The sequence below is a fragment of the Oncorhynchus mykiss genome, chromosome 8 (genome assembly GCF_057628025.1).
Source record: "Oncorhynchus mykiss isolate SJ-2025 chromosome 8, ASM5762802v1, whole genome shotgun sequence".
Lineage (NCBI taxonomy): Eukaryota > Metazoa > Chordata > Actinopteri > Salmoniformes > Salmonidae > Oncorhynchus > Oncorhynchus mykiss.
In genome coordinates, this window is record NC_143029.1 from 56,142,448 (window position 1) to 56,162,155 (window position 19,708).

Below are 19,708 nucleotides of genomic sequence, written 5' to 3' on the forward strand. Positions count from 1 at the left end.
ATTCCGTTTTTGCTACACAGAATGAGAGCTCATGAGATCAGGATGGTTCGTACACGGATAGGAAAAGACAGCCTTTCTGAACATTCATTTTTCAAACACGACACTCAGTCACACCCTTCTTTGCTTTGTTGATTACTTTCATCAGTTCAAATTGAAAATGCCCCCCTGCAGCGTCAACGTTGGTCCCCTCTTCACCATGGAGCTTTTATTGGCATTGTCAAGCTTGCTTACCTTCCCTTTGAAAAGGTCAAAAGAAACCAAGCCAACTTGAAGCATAGGTCTATGTTTGGTCAGCCACTCCTTGTGTGTACTCAAGTGGATCAGCAGTCAAGGAACGTAAACACGAGTTGTGCACACTGCCGCCCACCCTCCACACTTACTGCCAGCCAGCCACACAGGCCGGTAAAATAGTTATGCTGGTGTGGTAAGGAGCCAGACGACTGTCACTAGATGTAATCGCCATTGTTATGCAGATGCCACAATCACTTTTCTTATGCACGTGTACATGGATAGTACATCTGATCCATAATATTATGACAGTGAGCTGGCAAGATGATTCGGCTTATACACTGAAAAACATGTAAAGTGTTGGTCCCATGTTTCATGAGCTGAAATAAAAAATCCCAGAAATGTTCCAAAAGCTTATTTCTCTCAAAGTTTGTGCACAAATGTGTTTACATCCCAGTTTGTGAGCATTTCTCCTTTGCCAAGATAATCCATCCATCTGAAAAGGGTGCATATCAAAATGATTAAACAGCATGATCATTACACAGGTGCACCTTGTGCTGGGGACAATAAAAGGCCACTTTAAAATGTGCAGTTTTGTCTTACGAATGCACAGATGTTGCAAGTTTTGAGGGAGAGTGCAATTCTCATGAAGACTGCAGGAATGTCCACCAGAGCCGTTGTCAGAGAATCTAATGTTCATTTCTCTCCTATAAGGCGCCTCCAATATCATTTTAGAGAATCTGGCAGTACGTCCAACCAGCCTCACAACCGCAGACCACGTGTAACCACGCCAGTCAAGGACCTCCGCATCTGGCTTCTTCACCTGCGGGATCGTCTGAGACCAGCCACCTGGACAGCTAATGACACTGAAGAGTATTTCTATCTGTATTAAAGCCCTTTTGTGGGGAAAAACTCATAGGTGCGAAAAACCCATGGGCGCCCCCACTTGGCAGCCAGGCCCACCCATGGTTACACTCCTGCCCAGTCATGTGAAATCCATAAATTAGGGCCTCGTTTTTTTTAATTGACCGATTTCCTTATATGAACTGTGACTCAGCAAAACCTTTGAAAATGTTGCATTGTTGCGTTTATATTTTTGTTTAGTATAGATTCAAAGATGAAAACGTATGTAGGAAATGGTCTCTGAGTTGACGTGGGAATTAACAGCAGAGGGTGCTACATTGGTGGCAGAAGGAGTGAGTTACCCCTATACAAAGACCTACCCTGAGAGCCACTACTTTATCCTCTATTCATCACTCTGGTAAAGTTACCGCAAATATTCTCTCTTTTTATGGGGAATACATACTGGATTATTTATTTTCTAAGCATGTCAACCATCCAAAATGTTTTGAGGTTAGGGTTCAACACGTGATATTTCATGCAGTGTCAACGCTTTGGTCCGTGGTAGGAATGAAGAGTCCCATTAGCTTTGTGCCTACCAGGTTACTACATTGTCAGAACCCACTGTGGCACAATCAGCCCCGCTAATTGCTTGCCTAATGGGATGGGAGGTGTGGCTGTTATTCAGATCATCCTATTGGGCTCCCGTCAACTGGAAGCAATTCACATGCAATTTTAACTTGGTGATAACTCTTTGTCTTATTACAATAGCATCATCTCTGTCACTGGTTACACACCATTCATTTCCATTGCTAAAGCTGTAATTACAAAGGGCCAATGGATATGCCTTCACAGAGGCCCATTGTCAACTGTCGTAGGTCACTCACTCACTAGGAGGTGGAATTGCAGGAGACATATTGGAATTACACTCCTGGGAGGTTGCTGTGTGTACACCAACTTACCTGAGAAAAGTAAGGTACAGCAATTGATAATAGTACTAGAAATGTATTGAGTGAGGGCCCAGAGTCTTTCCTGGTCTGTTCACATGGTCAGTGAAAAACTTCTGACCCTAGTCATTACATATGTTTACATGCCCATATGATCACGTCATGAATTCATGGATTTCTGTTTGTCTGCATTACCACAAAACAACACAACACTGGTGATGACACAAGCTACGAAGGACTGGCACTAAATGGAGCTGTAAGTACCCCAGGTTACCAGATGAGGTCATTGGTTAGCAAACATAGAAACAGCTACCAGCTCTGAACTCATTGTCCACCTTTAGAAAGTTTCCTAATTTGAGGCAAGATGACAAGACAAGACTAATAGTTGATACTAAAGCCTTGTTCACATTGGCAATTTGAAGTGACTCAAATCCTTTATTTTTTTGCAAATCTGATTCGAATCTGTTCTTTTTCCTGCAGTCTGAACACCAGCAAGCACATGGAATCAGATATTTCAAACCACCTTCGTAAGTGCAATTTCTCGCATAGAGTAGCCTTCATTTCTCAGAACAAGAATAGACTGACGAGTTTCAGAAGGAAGTTCTTTGTTTCTGGCCATTTTGAGCCTGTAATCGAACCCACAAATGCTGCTGCTCCAGATACTCAACTAGTCTAAACAAGTTTTATTGCTTCTTTAAATCAGAAGAACAGTTTTCAGCTGTGCTAAATATAATTGCAAAAGGGTTTTCTAATGATCAATTAGCCTTTTAAAATGATAAACTTGGATTAGCTAACACAACATGCCATTGAAACACAGGAGTGATGGTTGCTGATAATGGGCCTCTGTACACCTATGTAGATATTCCATTTAAAAAAATCTGCCATTTCCAGCTACAATAGTCATTTACAACATTAACAATGTCTATACTGTATTTCTGATCAATTTGATGTTATTTTAATGGAGAACAAAATGTGCTTTTCTTTCAAAAACAAGGACATTTCTAAGTGACCCCAAACTTTTGAACAGTAGTGTATGTAAATGAGATATTTCAACGTTTCATTTTCAATAAATAAGCAAACATTTCTAAAAATGTTTTCACTTTGTCTTTATGGGGTATTGTGTCTACTGTGTCAGCAATCCATTTTGAATTCAGGCTGTAACACAACAAAATGTGGAATAAGTCAAGGGGTATGAATACTTTATGAAGGCTCTGTACATGCTGCTGTAAGGACATGGATTTCTGAGCCTGTGGTTAAAAACTCCTAACGAGCCTGCAGAAACAAAAGTAGCTCAGAGAAAATGTCAAAGCCTGAAAACAAGAAAGTGACATTCCAACAAAAGATAGAGAGACATGTTCACGCTGTTGAGCAAGAGAACATAGAGGGGAGTGACTCATTAGACGAGGGTGTCACACTGAATATACTGACTGTTGCTGGGAGGGGGGGTCGCACAGCTACTATGTCTCACTTGCTAGAGGGACAGCCGGGTGCGTATGGAGATTGATACAGGGGTAGCTGTTTCTCTGGTGTCAGACACAGTCAACAAAAAGACAATGAAACACCTTCCACATCAGCCAGCACACACATCGCGTTAAAGACTTACACAGGTGAAACTGTTTCCGTGACAGGCATCACTGATGTCACAGTTCAGTTAAACTGAATAAGCTGCCAATAAACTGACAAGCTGCCGCTCTACGTCGCGAAAGGGGACTATCTACCACTACTGGGACGTTTGTGGTTGGAGAAAATCACACTGGACAGGCCATCAGTGTGAACACTAAGACGTGGAGACAAGCCTACCTGCCATCTTAAAGAAACGTGGAGGAGTCTTTCATGGAGAGTTTGGTAGTATGAAAGACATTACAGTGAAGCTAGGCACTAAGCCAGACAGCAAACCAACGTTTCTGAAAGCACGACCTGTACCTTATGCTATCAGACCAAAGGTCAAGGATGACTTGGACACTCTAGGAAAGAACAAAGTCATGGAGCCGGTCAACGTGAGTGAATGGGCAACACCCATCGTACCAGTCCTTAAGAAGGACGGTGGAATCAGGATATGTGGAGTCTCAGTGTTGTCCACTGAACAGTATCCGCTACAACACATCGACAATCTTTTTCATGGGCTTAGCTGGAGGTCAAATGTTCAGCAAAATCGACTTCTGCCAAGCTTACTTGCAGATGCACGGGAATGAAAAGTCAAAGTTCTTACCTGGGGTTACTGAATTACAACGGATGCTTTATTCCGAGGTTAGCAACGATTGCTTTGTTGCTGTTAGCACACACCTACAGCGTCAAGTACTGCAAGTCTGAGCTGCACTGCAATTCAGATAGACTTTCCAGCTTACCACTCCACCTGTGCTCAAGATGGAGTCAAGCCAAGTGGATATCTTCTACTTCAGACAAGTGGAAAACACATCAGTCACTTCAAAACAAGCTCAGAGAAACACCAGAAATAACCCGGTATTATCTGATTGGATCGAAGCATTGAGGGGAAAGCGAATACATGTTCTTCATGCCAGCAACATTTTAAGCTAAATGTTCCGATCTGTTGTGTATCAGCCTCATTGCTTAAACAAGTGGATGCTAGTGGATGCTAGTGGTTGTATTCATTTGGGATATATCACATCCCACAACTTTCCCAGACCTTGTTTAGATATTTAATATCTCGCACAGAATAGGTCAGCTTTTATACTATGGGGGATAGTAGATTGACATTGGCAGCTTATGACTATATATTATCCCCCACAGTACAAAAGTTGATAGGCTAGTGCTTTTGCTGTTCGTTAGGTCTACTCATCTTGTTGGCTGCCGAAAAGTAAATGTGGACAGTTCTTCCAATATGCGCCTCGGGAATTGGATAAGGACACGCAGTTGCATACCCGATGTGTCGGTCTTCACTTGTAGCCTGTGAGAAAGACCCAATCAGGTGATGGGCATTGGCTGATAAGAATTGAACTATCTGAGAGAGCCATGTGAGTGAGAGGTGCTTCGGAGCATGCAGCCAGGAGAAGAGAATTATAATGATCATATTCAGCCTAAGGGCACAATGACCACTGGCCGCAAAAGGCATGAATTCTTTTAGGGGCATTACGGCCACACAAAGGGGATGCCGCTGGGAAATCGGGGCATTATTATTAAATTTGAGGCATTATCAAGTGCTTGTCAAATTGTGAATGAGAGACTGACAAAGTGTGTGCAGCCTGCGCAAATAACAAAGCAGAGCTCATGCCTTTCATGTTACTTTTTTCAAATCATCATTAGTCGCATCATGCAGCCTTAGAATGTCTAAAAAAAATCTAAACATATCGCAACGTTTTTTTATAACAACTAAAGTTGCATGAACAATTCTAAATTAAGCAAATAGGAGGACCTGTTTCTTTGTTAACCGCTCAACACAGAATAGAGCGCATGTGTCGTTTGAAGAAAATATCCTTTCTGTTTTTTATTCAGCTATGTTCAATTGTATTCTTCACACTATAAAATACTATAAAAGAAAAATGCCACGGAATTCTAAGCAAACCTTATCTGCTAAATGAACTAGTGTAGCTCCCAGCCCTATGTCATAGCCAGATCAGGGCCTAACATAACTCAAGAGTATCCTTACCTCAGAACACAAAGGAGATGTCAACAGGAGAGTCAAGTCAAACGCTGTGAAGGACAGAGCTTTCAATCCTGGAGAAACTGCCTAAGCTAGGAACTACCTCAAAGGACCAAAGTGGGTTCCTGCTGTAGTCCTTTCTCAGACTGGTCCTGTGTCCTACACTGTTCAGACTGAAGTGGACATTTAAAAAAATATTTCACCTTTATTTAACTGGGCAAGTCAGTTAAGAACAAATTCTTATTTAAAATGACGGCCTACAGCCTTCATCTGGAAAAGCACACAGATCAGTTACTGTTGAGTAAAGCAACACTGACAGAACCACCAGTCAGTCATGAGTGGTCAAGAACTGTTACTAGGTGAATAATGTGGACGATTTAAGCAGGAGGGGGAGAAGATGTGGTGTATTGGCGCTGTGCCGCAGAGTATCATGGGGGTTGTAATGTTGTAGACCTTGTATGTCTCAGATATATGGTTGAACTGACTCCTGTCTCATCATTATTGAATTTCTATTAAGACGTGGTTATAAAACCCATGACACTTTTAACCCATTTTAAACACGGTGTGTTTGAGCTACAGACTTCTGTAACATCGTATTTGTTTGAAGGGGCCCGGGGAAGGGTCTTTTTTTTTTTTTTTTACAAAAATGAGAGAACTTATTAAAGCTACAAACTATTAAAAGCTATCTATGAAAAGCTGAGACTCAAGAACATGCACATGTAACATGTAACATGTAACATGTTTTTGCGGTGAAAACTGCAGTATTTCAATCATCTTGATGGAGCAGTGTGGATAAAGGTCAAATTTGGAGTACAGTTGCCTGTACCATCCCTGCGTTGAGGTACGTTTTCCGACCCATAGCTCGTGCTGGCTCCACGGTGTCTTGATCTAACCATGATTGCTTTCCGACTCTAGTGCAGCTCAGTGTAAACAAGCGGTAAAGGAAGGGTCGGAATCTTCTGGCAAGACTGCATCCAATCAATCAATCTGGATACAATGAACAGAACCTAACCATAACCAATCAGGACCATGGACAGCAGCTACATAGTGAGAGAGCCATGGAAGGCACTTGCCAAGAGCAAAACATCCCCATTGATTCTGTCAATCTGTCATCTGTTGTCCCTGTAGGGTTATTTTTACATGACCTACTGCACAGCACAGAATGCACCTTCTAGTGTGTCTCTTCTAATACTGAAGTCATAGTCTGGTAGCGCGTGAAAGACATTTAGCTGCAAGGACTTTGCTCTTGACTTTTCTGTTGGTGCACTTAATCTCCTTTCAGCTCCGCCCTGATCCAGTCTTTAGAACGGCACACTGAACCGTTCAGTGTGCCGTTCTAAAGACTGGATCAGGGCCACAAAGGATCACAGTCCAGATGTTTATAAAAAAAGGGTCAGTGTACTCTACTCAAAAGTAAAGTTCTGTGAACAACTCCGGTAGTCCATTTTAAAGTGTTTAACCTTTTTGTTTGTGGGTATTCACTGAAATGCATCTACTTTGTGTTTCCCTGTGTGTGTGTGTGTGTGTGCCTGTGTCCTCAGGCTCCGAAGAGAGATCAGTAAGAGAAAAGAGTAGAGGAGAAAGGAGGACAGAGGAGTAGCACTGATGGCCTGAGCCATTTATCACAGGAGACAGCAGTGGAATAGGCTCCCCTGTTATTGGCCCCGTGTGTGTTGTTTGAAACTTTATCAGCCTATATTGGCAAATCCAAAGCTTATTTATCAGCCTCAATGGCCAAATCCAAACAATGTGTGTCAGTTTTACAGATGAAAAACAAAAACGATGTGCTTACACTCACACGTGCTACATTAAAATTATATGTAGTTATCATCAGTGCCGATTTTAGCATGCAAATCTTGGTGGGGCAAAAAAAAAAAGTGTGATGCATGCTAGCAAAGCCACTACACAACACATTAATTGCACTACAACAGCAACAAACGGTGCCCACAAACTGCTAGGGCCTACATAAAGCTATCCTAACAGAAGTGGTGGTTGCTTTGCAATGCTTGCAGTTAGCCGCTGATTCCTTCCAAACAACTCATCTCAACTTGTGTAATCTTTATGTCCAATGAGCACGGATTCATTTTATCTTTAATTTCTCTTCATATGACAAGGATTAAAAAGGATTTTCCACTAGATTAATCGACTTGATTCATGATGACTGCTAGCTAAGACTATGAAAGCAAGATGTTGACATGATCAGTCCAATCAAAGCTACTATAGATTTAACGTGATTCGATGTCATTTTTATCTGTGGACAACGACCTTGAGCCTTCTTGGAAGGGCACTTGTAATTACTCTGTGGCAGGACCCAAAGGGCTGAAATTTTGGATGTCTACCCTTAATAAGGACTTAAACTTGCCGATGACGTACTGTCCCCATGAATGACAGAACACTGAGCCAATCACGGCGCAATGCTCATATTTTCTGCTGGCTGCCCCTCCACCACAGAAAGCATTGAGCTAGGCTGAAACACCTGCATTTTGGAGCTGCCTTACTGAAGAAAACAAAAAAAAGACCATGTGTGTATGCAGCTTTATTAACCTTATCATATATATTTTTTACATTGTTTGCAAACTGACATGTGATACGTCTTAATGCCTAAATAAAATGCAAAACAGGCAAGCCCAAAAATGCCCCACCTGCCCTGAATGACGGGTCGCCGCTGGTTATTATACCACTAAAGACTAATGCTGGCGAATGACAATGAAAAACATGAAGAAAGCCTCAGTATCATACAGCATTCTTTTCTCAAGGCAAAAAAATAAAGTGATACAATACATTTATTTCCTTTGGTCGACGCAAATAGATGGATGTAAACAAAAGTGAGACTCTCTCAGGATGGAATCACAACCTGAGAGTTCCACAAATCTCCAATCAACATACTCGTGCTCAACGCTGGCAAATAATGTATCTCAAGTTAGGATTCAGCCCAGCGTGAACAGGGTTATTTTTCACAAAAGAACCCTGTTCTTAGATATACTGTAGAGTATGAGGTTTCTACCACTTCAAGAGCCGATCACTTTCTTCAACTTCCAGTGAGCTTTGAGTTGCCCCAACCTCTGTTTTAGGGTCAGATATCGTTTTACACGTCTAATTAGTACATATAGGTTTGGGCATAGGGGAAATGTAATTCTAGAGGGGCAACTTCTACTTTCAAATGGACCTTATCTGTCAACCACAAACACCCCCCAAAAAACAAGGTTAAATCGATAGTCACAGTGCATTCGGAAAGAATTCAGACCCTTGGCCTTTCTCCTCATTTTGTTACAGCCTTATTCTAAAATGTATTAAATTGCCCCCCCCCCCCAGCAATCTACACACAATAGCCCATAATGACAAAGCAAAAAGTTTAGGTTTTTCAAGTCCGGGCTCTGGCTGGGCCACCCTAGGACATTCAGAGACTTGTCCCGAAGCCACTCCTGCATTGTATTGGCTGTGTCCTTAGAGTTGTTTTCCTGTTGGAAGGTGAACCTTCGCACCCAGTCTGAGGTCCTGAGAGCTCTGGAGCAGGTTTTCATTAAGGATCTCTGTACTTTGCTCCGTTACTGATTATTCTCCCAGTCCCTGCCGCTGAAAAACATTCCCACAGCATGATTCTGCCTTCACCATGGCAAGCTTCACTGTAGGGATGGTGCCAGGTTTCCTCCATACGTGACACTTGGCATTCAAGCCAAACAGTTCAATCTTTGTTTCATCAGACCAGATAATCTTGTTTCTCATGGTCTGAGTCTTTAGGTGCCTTTTGGCAAACTCCAAGTGGGCTGTCATTTGCCTTTTACTGAGGAGTGGCTTCCGTCTGGCCACTCTACCATAAAGGCCTGATTGGTGGAGTGCTGCAGAGATGGTTGTCCTTCTGGAAGGTTCTCCCATCTCCACAGAGGAACTCTGGAGCTCTATCAGAGTGACTATCGGGTTCTTGGTCACCTCCCTGACCAAGGCCCTTCTCCTCCGATTGGAGGCCACTGTGTTCTTGGGGACCTTCAATGCTGCAGAAATGTTTTGGTACCCTTCCCCAGATCTGTGCCTTGACACAATCTTGTCTCGGGGCTCTACGGACAATTCCTTTGACCTCATGGATTAGTTTTTGCTTTGACATGCACTGTCAACTGTGGGAAGGTCTGTGCCTTCCCAAATTGTTGTCCAATCAATTGAATTTACCACAGGTGGACTCCAATCAAGTTGTAGAAACATCAAGGATGATCAAAGGAAACAGGATGCACCTGCTCTCACTTTCAAGGCTCATAGCGAAGAGTGTAAATACTTATGTAAATAAGGTATCTGTTTTTAATTTTTAATAAATGTGCAAACATTTCTAAAAACCTGTTTTCGCTTTGTCATTATGGAGTAGTGTGTGTAGATTGCTGAGGATTTGTATTTATTTAATCCATTTTAGAATAAGGCTGTAACGTAACAAAATGTGGAAAACGTCTAGGGGTCTGAATATTTTCTGAATATTCTTGTTAGAAACCCTTCTGTCAACACATTCATGGTCCAAGTAAAACGTTTCCATAAAAACTCCTGGTTTATATCCTTTAATCTAGAGCTCACCACATTAAACCATATTTTTGTTAGAATGATGGTCCTTGTTTTGATGAATAGTCCATCTCAGAGCATTAGATTTACATGTTATCTATATAGACGGCTGAAATATGATATTGCCCTTTGTCATGAGATATCACATTTCCCCCATGCTAGAACCAACTCTGAATGAAACACTCGAATCAGTTAGCTGCAACACTCCCTGAAATATTATTTTCTGTTATTGAGTTATGGTTAACAAAAATAACCCTTTCAGTTACCAGTATTCCAGTTTCCTGATGTGAAAACCGTGTAATACAGACAAAAAATAAACGTGTAATGTAATTTTTTTTACATCTAAAAACAGCCATATACATACCCGTTGCAGGCAGTCTCTCATACAGTACCATATAAGTACATCTGGAAGTACTGAGAACATCAGTGCAATGTCTATGAGGTTCAGCTGAAAAAGTAGCTGCCTTACGACAAGCCTGACTGTGGTCCCACCCTAGCTTGCAATGAAGCAGTTTGACATATTTAACAGTTAGTCTGAACTGCCATGAGTATTTGGACACGTGACACGATGGATCTTTAAACATACATAGATATCCTATTTATCTTCAGTTTGTCTTCCCGTAAAAAGCATAAAACATTCTAACAAATGTCCTTGTTTTTGAAAGAAAAGCTCATTTTTTGTCCATTAAAACAACATCAAATTGGTCAGAAATAGTGTAGACATTGTTAATGTTGTAAATGACTATTGTAACTCGAAAATGGCAGATTTTTTTACGGAATATCTACATAGCCATACCGACGCCCATTATCAGCACCCATCACTCCTGTGTTCCAATGGCACGTTGTGTTAGCTAATCCAAGTTTATCATTTTAAAAGGCTAATTGATCATTAGAAAACCATTTTGCAATTACGTTAGCACAACTGAAAACTGTTGTGCTAATTAAAGAAGCAATAAAACTGGCCTTCTTTAGACTAGTTGAGTATCTGGAACATCCGCATTTGTGGGTTCGATTACAGGCTCAAAATGGCCAGAAACAAAGAACTTTCTTCTGAAATTCGTCAGTCTATTCTTGTTCTGAGAAATGAAAGCTATTCCATGTAAGAAATAGCCAAGAAACTGAAGATCTCGTACAAAGCTGTGTACTACAGAAAGCAAACCTTCACAGAAAGCAAACTTGCTCTAAACAGAATAGAAAGAGTGGGTGCACAACTGAAAGCAAACTGTCCTTTCACTTCGTGTCCGTACACACTCCATTTCGTTCCTAAGACCACACACACACACACCAGTAGAAGATCCCATCTGCGCCATGAGGACTAACCACAAACACACCACTCTAGTACGCATCTGGAAAGTGACATGCCGCCACGTCCTCTTGACATACAGTGTGGCTCCTGGATGTGTGTGATGTTGCGGTGTACACTGGCTTGTGTGTGTAGATCCTGGATGTGTGTGTGTGTCCCGGGAGCGTCCCTTTGTCGGGTCCCATTCTCTCAAAGAGCCTGCTCGGTGCTGGAGGCAGACATGTCCAGTAGTCTCCAGGCCGCGTCGGGGTTGAGCTCCTCCTGGTCCCGACACAGAGCCCACACGTACATCATCCTCAACACCTTCTCCTGGGGGAGGGGAGAGAGAGGAAACAGGGTTAGGAGTGAAGGAAAGGTGGGAGCAACAAGACTTATCACCAGCAGTCGAGGAAAAAGGGCAACGGTTAGAAGAACGGGACAGAAGAAACAGAGTTAGGAACAGGGTTAGGGAAGTAGAACAAAAGATACCATCGTAGGCAGGAGAGACACAGGTTTAGGGGCAAAGTGACCCAGAATAAAATCTGCCAGGATAGAGAGAACCCTTTTAGGAGGCAACTCACCGGATCTCCTTCCACCAGGTCTCCCTTGGGACTACGAATCACCATGACCACCTGGGCCTGGAAGGTGATGATCAACACGGGGCCTTGATCCATGAGCTTCCCCATCGCCAACTGAGAGACAGAGATGAAAGAGTAACTGAATGAATAAATGAGAGAGGAGAGAACAGAAATTATATAATAGAGATATAAAAAGGACTAAATCAGCATGCTTCCAAAACGTTGGTGACGTGTACAGGACATTGCCCGGTTGGGCCTGAGCGACACAGTCATGTACTTACATCTACGTTGTCAATATCTAGGACCTTGGACTGGAACATTAGACCCAGGGCCCTGGCCTGCTGGATGGGGTGGGCCAGCTGACTGTATGTCTGAGGACGGAGAGAGAGGAGGGTTAAAACACATTCACAAGACATCAACCACACAGGGTAGCCTAGTGGTTAAAGTGTTGGACTAGTAACCGAAAGGTTGCAAGATCGAATCCCCAAGCTGACAAGGTAAAAATCTGTCGTTCTGCCCCTGAACAAGGCAGTAGACCCAGGGCCCACTGTTCCTAGGCCGTCATTGAAAATAAGAATTTGTTCTTAACTGACTTGCCTAGTTAAATAAAGGTAAAATAAAAACACATCTGAAGGAAGAATTCTATTTGGAACAAGAACTTTTGAGAGGTTCCTTTCATTTGAAAAGTACGTGGCCTGCTAAGAAAAACGAACACAAAATATCTCAAACGGAAGAACACAAAGTAAACCCTTTTGTTCAGACATCAATACAAGTGGAAAGGGTGAAAGGAAAAGAAAGCATGCTGTCTGTATGAAAGTACTCACGGCTTCATAGCACCAGTCTTTCAGCATCTCGAGCTCCCCGCGGATCATAGCCTGCAGAAGACAGAAGGACAAAGGTGGGTTCAAGGACATTAGTACGGAGAGAAAATAAAAGTATGAAATGTAGGTCGCTCTGGATGAATGTAAATGTAGTTAATTTACATAGATATTTAGCATGCAATATCTATATGTTTGAAACATCTATTCAACTCTAGTGGCCTATAGATTGCACCAGTGTTACACATCTCAAAAGTACTCATGTATTATTACAATTTAAAATAGCAAAATATTGATCAACAAAAATGCTTAAAAAGTGTTAAAGTGTTCGGACCCCTTACCTCTAGGATGTTGGGGATGATGTCCTTCTCACACTGTTTGAGAAAGGAGTCCTTGTCGAAGCTGGGATCTGCCTTTAAGATCTCCGTCAGCACCTGAGACATCTCCGTGGTAGAGAAGAGACCACCTGCCAACCAAATAAACAAGGATTTAATGGCAAAATAGTGGAAACTTACGTAGTCCTGCCATCTATCAGAACTTACGAAAGAAAATAGGGTAGTCACCTAGTGGCCACGGACATAACAGACAATATAACAGAGAAATTATTGAATGCACCCCCTAAACCCCTGACTGATATGATTATTCAACAGACAGATTTTTTTTATAAGGAGAGGTTGTTTACCTAGTAGATCGGTGACTCTGTCGGTCACGGCTCGAGATGCTCTGACAAGGGCGTTGTCACTCTCGTCATACTTCATTTTCATCTCAAAGAACCCTGAGGAGAGAGGAGAAGCAACATAAGAAATACTGAACTGAAATTATCCCAAAGACTTCCAAGACTCTGGGACCATCCACAGATAATCGAATAAGATACAATGTCATAGAAAATGTTTCTGATCAGGAAAAATCCCATTTCTGATAGGCTTGACATTGAGGTATACCTTGCCAACGAATATAGTGCCACCTGCTGACAGGCCAGTGAAGTGCACTCAACCATAAGATGTGACCTATGATTACATCACTCATGTCTGATGAAATACAATAACATTGTCTTACTGTTGAAAACCATGTTGTTGTCTTTAAAGTCCTTCCACTGTGTGTACCACTTAGAATCCTTGTGCAGCACAACACCCATGTCCTCTCTATAAATCAACATAGACTGGTTACATCAATAGGTTGTATTTCCTAATAATTTCAAGCATGGCTGAATGGACACCCATTGCATTGTCAGTGAATGGGAAAACGTATCTGTTAAAAGTATGTCATGGCTATGAACAAGGGACATACTCGTTGGCCTCAAACACTCGGTTGTCGCTCTCCCCTCCCTTGGAGGAGAATTCCCTCCTCTTCCTGAGTTGAGAAGGAGCCCTGTAAGTACCATCGTCCACCACATCAATCTCTCTCTTCACTGACTCCATCCCCTGTACACACAAAGAGGGGAACAGATGAGGTCAGTTAAATGATGCCATAGAATCCATGACATTTGACACCATTTTCAGCCTCGAGTTGATGCTTCAATGTCCCTCAACGGCTGGTATTTAACCAAAACAACTGGTAACACCTTCTACATAATGATCAGTAATAACCATGTAACCAAGCCAATTCTTAAGCAGGAGCTGGGTTAAAAGCAGACCAAGAACTAAAAAGAATAAAGCGTTAACACATTTCCTTCGATGGAGAGGTGGGTTGCTTGTTTAAATGTCAGTCTCTGACCTGTGAGATGGCCCTGAAGGCGCTGGTCACTCCCAGCTTCTCTCCCCCCTTGGACACAGACTCAACTGAGTGCCTGGCAGTCTTGGCTGCCTCCTCCACCCCCTCCTTGATTTTCTTCCCCAGGTCTGTACGGGTCACCTCCTCAAGGCCCTGGACAAACAGACAGACATAGACAGAATGACTTCAGAGTTCAGGCATTATCATGGATGTGAGAAAGACTGTGGTGAGCTACTTTAAAACATTAATTGTTACAGGACAGTACTGTTTTACTGTAGCACCGCAAATTTTCGGCCAACCTTAACTTGGCGATACTATCTTCGTTCTCGATTTGGTCAAACATGTTTCTTATAAAATGTCTGTGTCCAGTTGCAGGTGGTTCGTTTTGAATTTAGAAAATGTGCCAAAGCAATCCAACAATGTCCATTTCAAATCTTCTCTCATCGATTGAGACTGGTGGGTTCACCCCAAAGTGCCGCAAGTCACGAAGACACTCACCTGTCTCGATCAATGAGAGAAGATTTGAAACAGGCAAGATGAGCATTTTCTAAATTCAAAATGAACCACCTGCAACTTGGACACGGACATTTCAGAAGATAGGTGTTAGGCCGAATCGAGAACGAAGATAGTATCGCCAAGTTAAAGTTGGTCGTAAAATATCTGCGCTAAGCCAAACAGTACCTATCCTCTAACTAACAGGTAATGGAAAATCACATTAGCCTGTGTAGCCCGCTACTAGAAACAGTACGTTATAATTGTATTTCTGGGTTGGCACTAAGATAGAAGTTCAACTGATAAACTGTAAACACATGCAATTATATTAAGGAATATACAAATATAGATAAACCCCATTGATAGGATATAAAGGACTTGAAACGCTTGCACTTTGGCCTAATACTAACTTCTGATGTCAATAACTTTTCTTCTAGAAATCATTTGTAAGAGTGTGAAAATGACTCACCTCCTTCACAGTTTCAGACAGAGTCCCAAAGGTCTTCTTGAACACCTCAGAGGTCTTAACGGTTTCAGACTCAATGGTTTTCTGGAGGAAATAAAGAAATGAGCTTGATGAGTGTCCTTGATCACAAGTATGTGTGTGCCCAGCACTGACACAACCTTTTGAACTTATTGTCAAGACCTTCGATAGTTGAAGATTAGTGATGGGCTGGCGAAAAAAAAGTCTGCACAACCAAGGTTGGTACCATTGCCTTAAAGAGAGACAATACATTCCAAAATAACAATTTAAGCTTACAAATTTCCTCCGAGCCTGTTGCAGGGCATCCGACTCCTCTAGCCTCTTGGCCTCCTCTCTGAACTTCTTGATGTTCTCCTTCATCTCCTTGTCCTTACCAAACTCCTGCCTCAGGTTCTCCACAAACTCCCCAAAAAAGCCTTTACGACTAGGTCGTTCTGACGCATACCGCACCTGGGAGAAAGAGGGCACAATTATGAGTGAATGACAGATACAATGTTAAGAGTTTGTGTGTTAGCTAACGCTAGTTAGCTACCTCCAGATCTATCATTATTTGAAGGCCAATGGTGATACTGCTTTGGTCTTTACCTGCACAGGGACAGCCGGAGACCCACATATCCTGTAGGCATCTCCTCTATTGAATGAGGAGACGACAGCACGGGATGACAGGAGTAGAAGACGTCTTCCGACCAGCTAAAGAGAACAACAACATAGGCCAGGGATGGGCAACTTTGATGGGGGCCACAAAAAATCTGAATTCATCATGAGGAGCCGGGATCTGCGTACCCAGCGGGTCTGCATACCCACATCCATACACACCTCCTTGCGAGCAAAACATTAGTGGCCCCGCTCTTGACAGCAGAGAGAACATTTCTACATTTTAGAGCTAATTTCAAGCATTTCTACACATCTTGCCATGAGGTGTAGAGAAAATGTTGCAGTTTTAAAATAAAGTTTGTAGCAATTGTACACATTTTTCCATGGGGAGGAGAGAAGATTTAGAAATGTTATAACTCATTTCCTGCAATTCAGCTCATTCTGCCATGGGGAGGAGAGGAAAATGTGCTATTTTACAGTTAATTTCATGCCATTCTATACATTTTGCCATAGGGTGGAGAGAAATGTTTGCATCTTTTCTTAAATATTATATCTGAGAGATTTACTACCAAAATCAGTGGGGCCCCTGGGTAATTCGACCATAAGTTTAGATAGCTGACTGCAAAACTAATTTAGCAACCTAAAAAAAAAAAACTTCTCAACAGCAAATTGAGACCCAGTCTGATTTCCCCAAAATAATCCCTGATGTAGGCTATAACAAAATATCCCTATTGACCCTATTACAAAATATCCCTACTGACGCTATGACAAGACATTCCTACTGACGCAATGACAAGACATTCCTACTGACGCTATGACAAGACATTCCTACTGACGCTATGACAGGACATTCCTACTGACGCTATGACAGGACGTTCATACTGACTTGCTTGATAGATGTGATTTCTGCTCTTCACTCCGTTGTCAGTTTAGCTTACATTTCTTTGATTTTAGTAGCACAAAGCATTTTTGTAGTTTTCGGTTTGGCTATTTGTTTCAAGTGTATGTGGCGGTTCTAGCTTGTATGGGGCGAACCACCCCTTCAGCCCTGCCCCCGGCAAGATGCCGCCCGTACCTAAATCCGCTACTGATTTGTATTCGTCTATAAATATTTATCTTTGCCAAAATTGGCCGGGGTAATTTAGGCCGTCATTGTAAATAATAATTTGTTCTTAACTGACTTGCCTGGTTAAATAAAATAAAAAAAAACATTGCAATGAAAGCTATTACAAAACATGCTCTAACTGTCCTGGCTATGGTGAGCTATTATTTACAGACGTGTTTGATGTACGAATTATTTCCGACAAGCAGACGAACTGACCAGTTATGTACAATATTAATAGGCTATGGAGAACGCTTGAAATGTTTAGCGATCTCGCTAGCTAGCATATGTTCACGAACGAACACCGACTGGCCCATTCATCTATTCATAACTGTCTTCAGATGATAACGTTTTCACGAAATAACGTAAAATGAGTGTTCCTTTTAAACGTTAAATATAGAGCCCTAAAACAATTTCGTCAACATCCACTCTTCAGCAGTGCAAGCCAGGGGGAGAAATGTGAAAACGAATGTGCATAATCTCACCTCATAGCACCGACACACAGAGGCTGCCATCTTGAGTGATGGCGCACGTGACGTGACCACGTGTAACTCCGCTGAGGGTTTCACTAGTTTACCAAAACCACAAAGTCAAAATTGGTTGTATCATAAATATTTATGAAAACAAAAAAATAGATGTTTGGTCTTAGTTTAAGGTTCGCGTTAGCCAAAATGTTAGCAGTGTGGTTAAGGTTAGGGTTAACATCAGATTTCAAGAAGATAAATTGTAGAACTGGGCAGGGTTTAGCCATAATTTCGACTGTGGCCGTGGTAACTAGGGACGACCCTCCGCTATAGAGATAGTCGAACAAGGAGAAAGTAGGATAGAGGAATCCCATTGGCAATGACCGCAAGTAAGCAACTGACTGTCGACCAATCGCGTTCACGTTGTCATGCTGCTTCACGGAGTTGCTAAACTAATCATCACGCAATCCCTTCTCGGGGTATGAATCGAGAAACCTGCCTATTTTCCTCGAAAGTACGCGATGTCATGATTCCAAAGCTCTACGAAATTACAGAGAACACGTTAATTATCTCACATCTTGGAAAATATTTGTTGACGAAATTCATGCTACTGTTGGGTTTTTGAGTTTGCGCCCAATACACTGCTTGAAGGAGCGCTCTCTTTATCACAATATCGCCAAAAATGCACCGCTCGGCCTATTGACGACGCATGGGCAACGTACACAATAGGTCTTCAAACGAATCCAATGGAATTCCCCACCTCGTCAAAAGTATCTGTGCTCTTAATCAGCCAGTTTACCACTGGAAAAAAAATGGTCAAGGTTCCTGTCTGGGTGTTCCCTCTCAAATTTCAAGTTTGAAGTTTTTATTGTTGATTGTGAAATACATTTCTTGCTTGCTCTTTCCCAACATTGCAGTAATCAATATCAGTACTACTACAAAACAATTAAAAGTAAAGTAGAACAAAAACACACAAGACACAAATAAGAACAAGAGAAAGTAAGTAAGCTATATACAGAGTCAGTTCCAGAGTCAGTGCCAATACCATATTTATAATGTGAAGGAATACTGGAGTGATAGAGGTAGATATGTACAGGGTAGGGTGACTAGGCATCAGGATGTATGATAAACAGAGTAGCTGCAGCATATATGATGATTGTATTTGAGTGTGTGTGTCCGTGCGTGTAACGTCAGTATGAATGTGTGCGTGTGTTATGTGTGTGTGAGCAAATTAATTGTGAGTGAGTGTGTAGAGTGTGCATAGAGTGGGTGTGCATAGTGGAAAAGTAAAATAGAAGTGTCAATGCAGATTAGCCATAAAAAAAATGATTAGCAGTCTTACGGATTGGGGATAGAAGCTGTTCAGGAGCCCGTTGGTGTCAGACTTGTTGCTCCTCTTGCCATGCGGAAGCAGAGAGAGCATTGGCTTGGGAGGCTGGAGTCTAACAATTTTCCAGGCCTTCCTTTCACACCACCTGATACACAGGTCCTGGATGGCAGGGAGCTCAGCCCCAGTGATGTCCTCAACTGTCTGCAACACCCTCTGTAGCACCATGTGATCAAGGGCGGTGCAGTTGCCATACCAAGCAGTGATACAACCAGTCAAGATGCTCTCAATGGTGCAACTGTAGAACCTTTAGAGGTTTTGAGGGCCCATGCCAAATCTTTTCAACCTAAGGGGGAAGAGGGGCTGTTGCGCCTTCTTCACGACTGTTTGCATGTGTGTGGACCATTTTAAGTCCTTAGTTATTTGAACACCAAGGAACTTGAAGCCCTCGACCCGCTCCACTGCAGCCTTGGTCTTACTGACATCGTTAGCAACTTGAAAATGGTGTTGGAGTTCTGCGTGGCCACGCAGTCATGGGTGAACAGAGAGTACAGGAGTGGACATAGCACACACCCCTGTGGGGCATGTGTGTTGAGGGTCAGTGTGGCGGAGGTGATGTTGTCTACCCTCACCACCTGGGGTCGGCCCGTCTGGAAGTCCAGGATCCAGTTGCAGAGGGAGGTATTCAGTCCCAGGGTCACAAGCTTG

At 42.4% G+C, this 19,708-nt stretch overlaps 1 protein-coding gene across 2 annotated transcripts; it reads right to left on the bottom strand.

Annotated features, from left to right (window-relative positions):
* Positions 1-8,136: 8,136 nt before the first annotated feature.
* On the bottom strand, positions 8,137-18,021 carry LOC110530141 (mitochondrial import inner membrane translocase subunit TIM44). 2 transcript variants are annotated; one of them, XM_021612983.3, is made up of 13 exons: positions 17,695-18,021; positions 16,099-16,203; positions 15,790-15,963; positions 15,499-15,579; positions 14,541-14,690; positions 14,115-14,248; positions 13,884-13,969; positions 13,510-13,602; positions 13,169-13,293; positions 12,834-12,884; positions 12,291-12,380; positions 12,013-12,123; positions 8,137-11,761 (listed from the first exon to the last, which is right to left on the bottom strand). In XM_021612983.3, exons 1-13 carry the CDS (start codon positions 17,722-17,724, stop codon positions 11,642-11,644), a joined length of 1,350 nt encoding a protein of 449 aa, XP_021468658.3. In that variant the 5' UTR covers positions 17,725-18,021; the 3' UTR covers positions 8,137-11,641. The 2 variants fall into 2 exon arrangements, with proteins under 2 accessions (XP_021468658.3, XP_021468659.2); XM_021612984.3 differs by having other exon boundaries at positions 12,013-12,148; positions 17,695-17,999.
* Between the last annotated feature and the right edge of the window lie 1,687 nt (positions 18,022-19,708).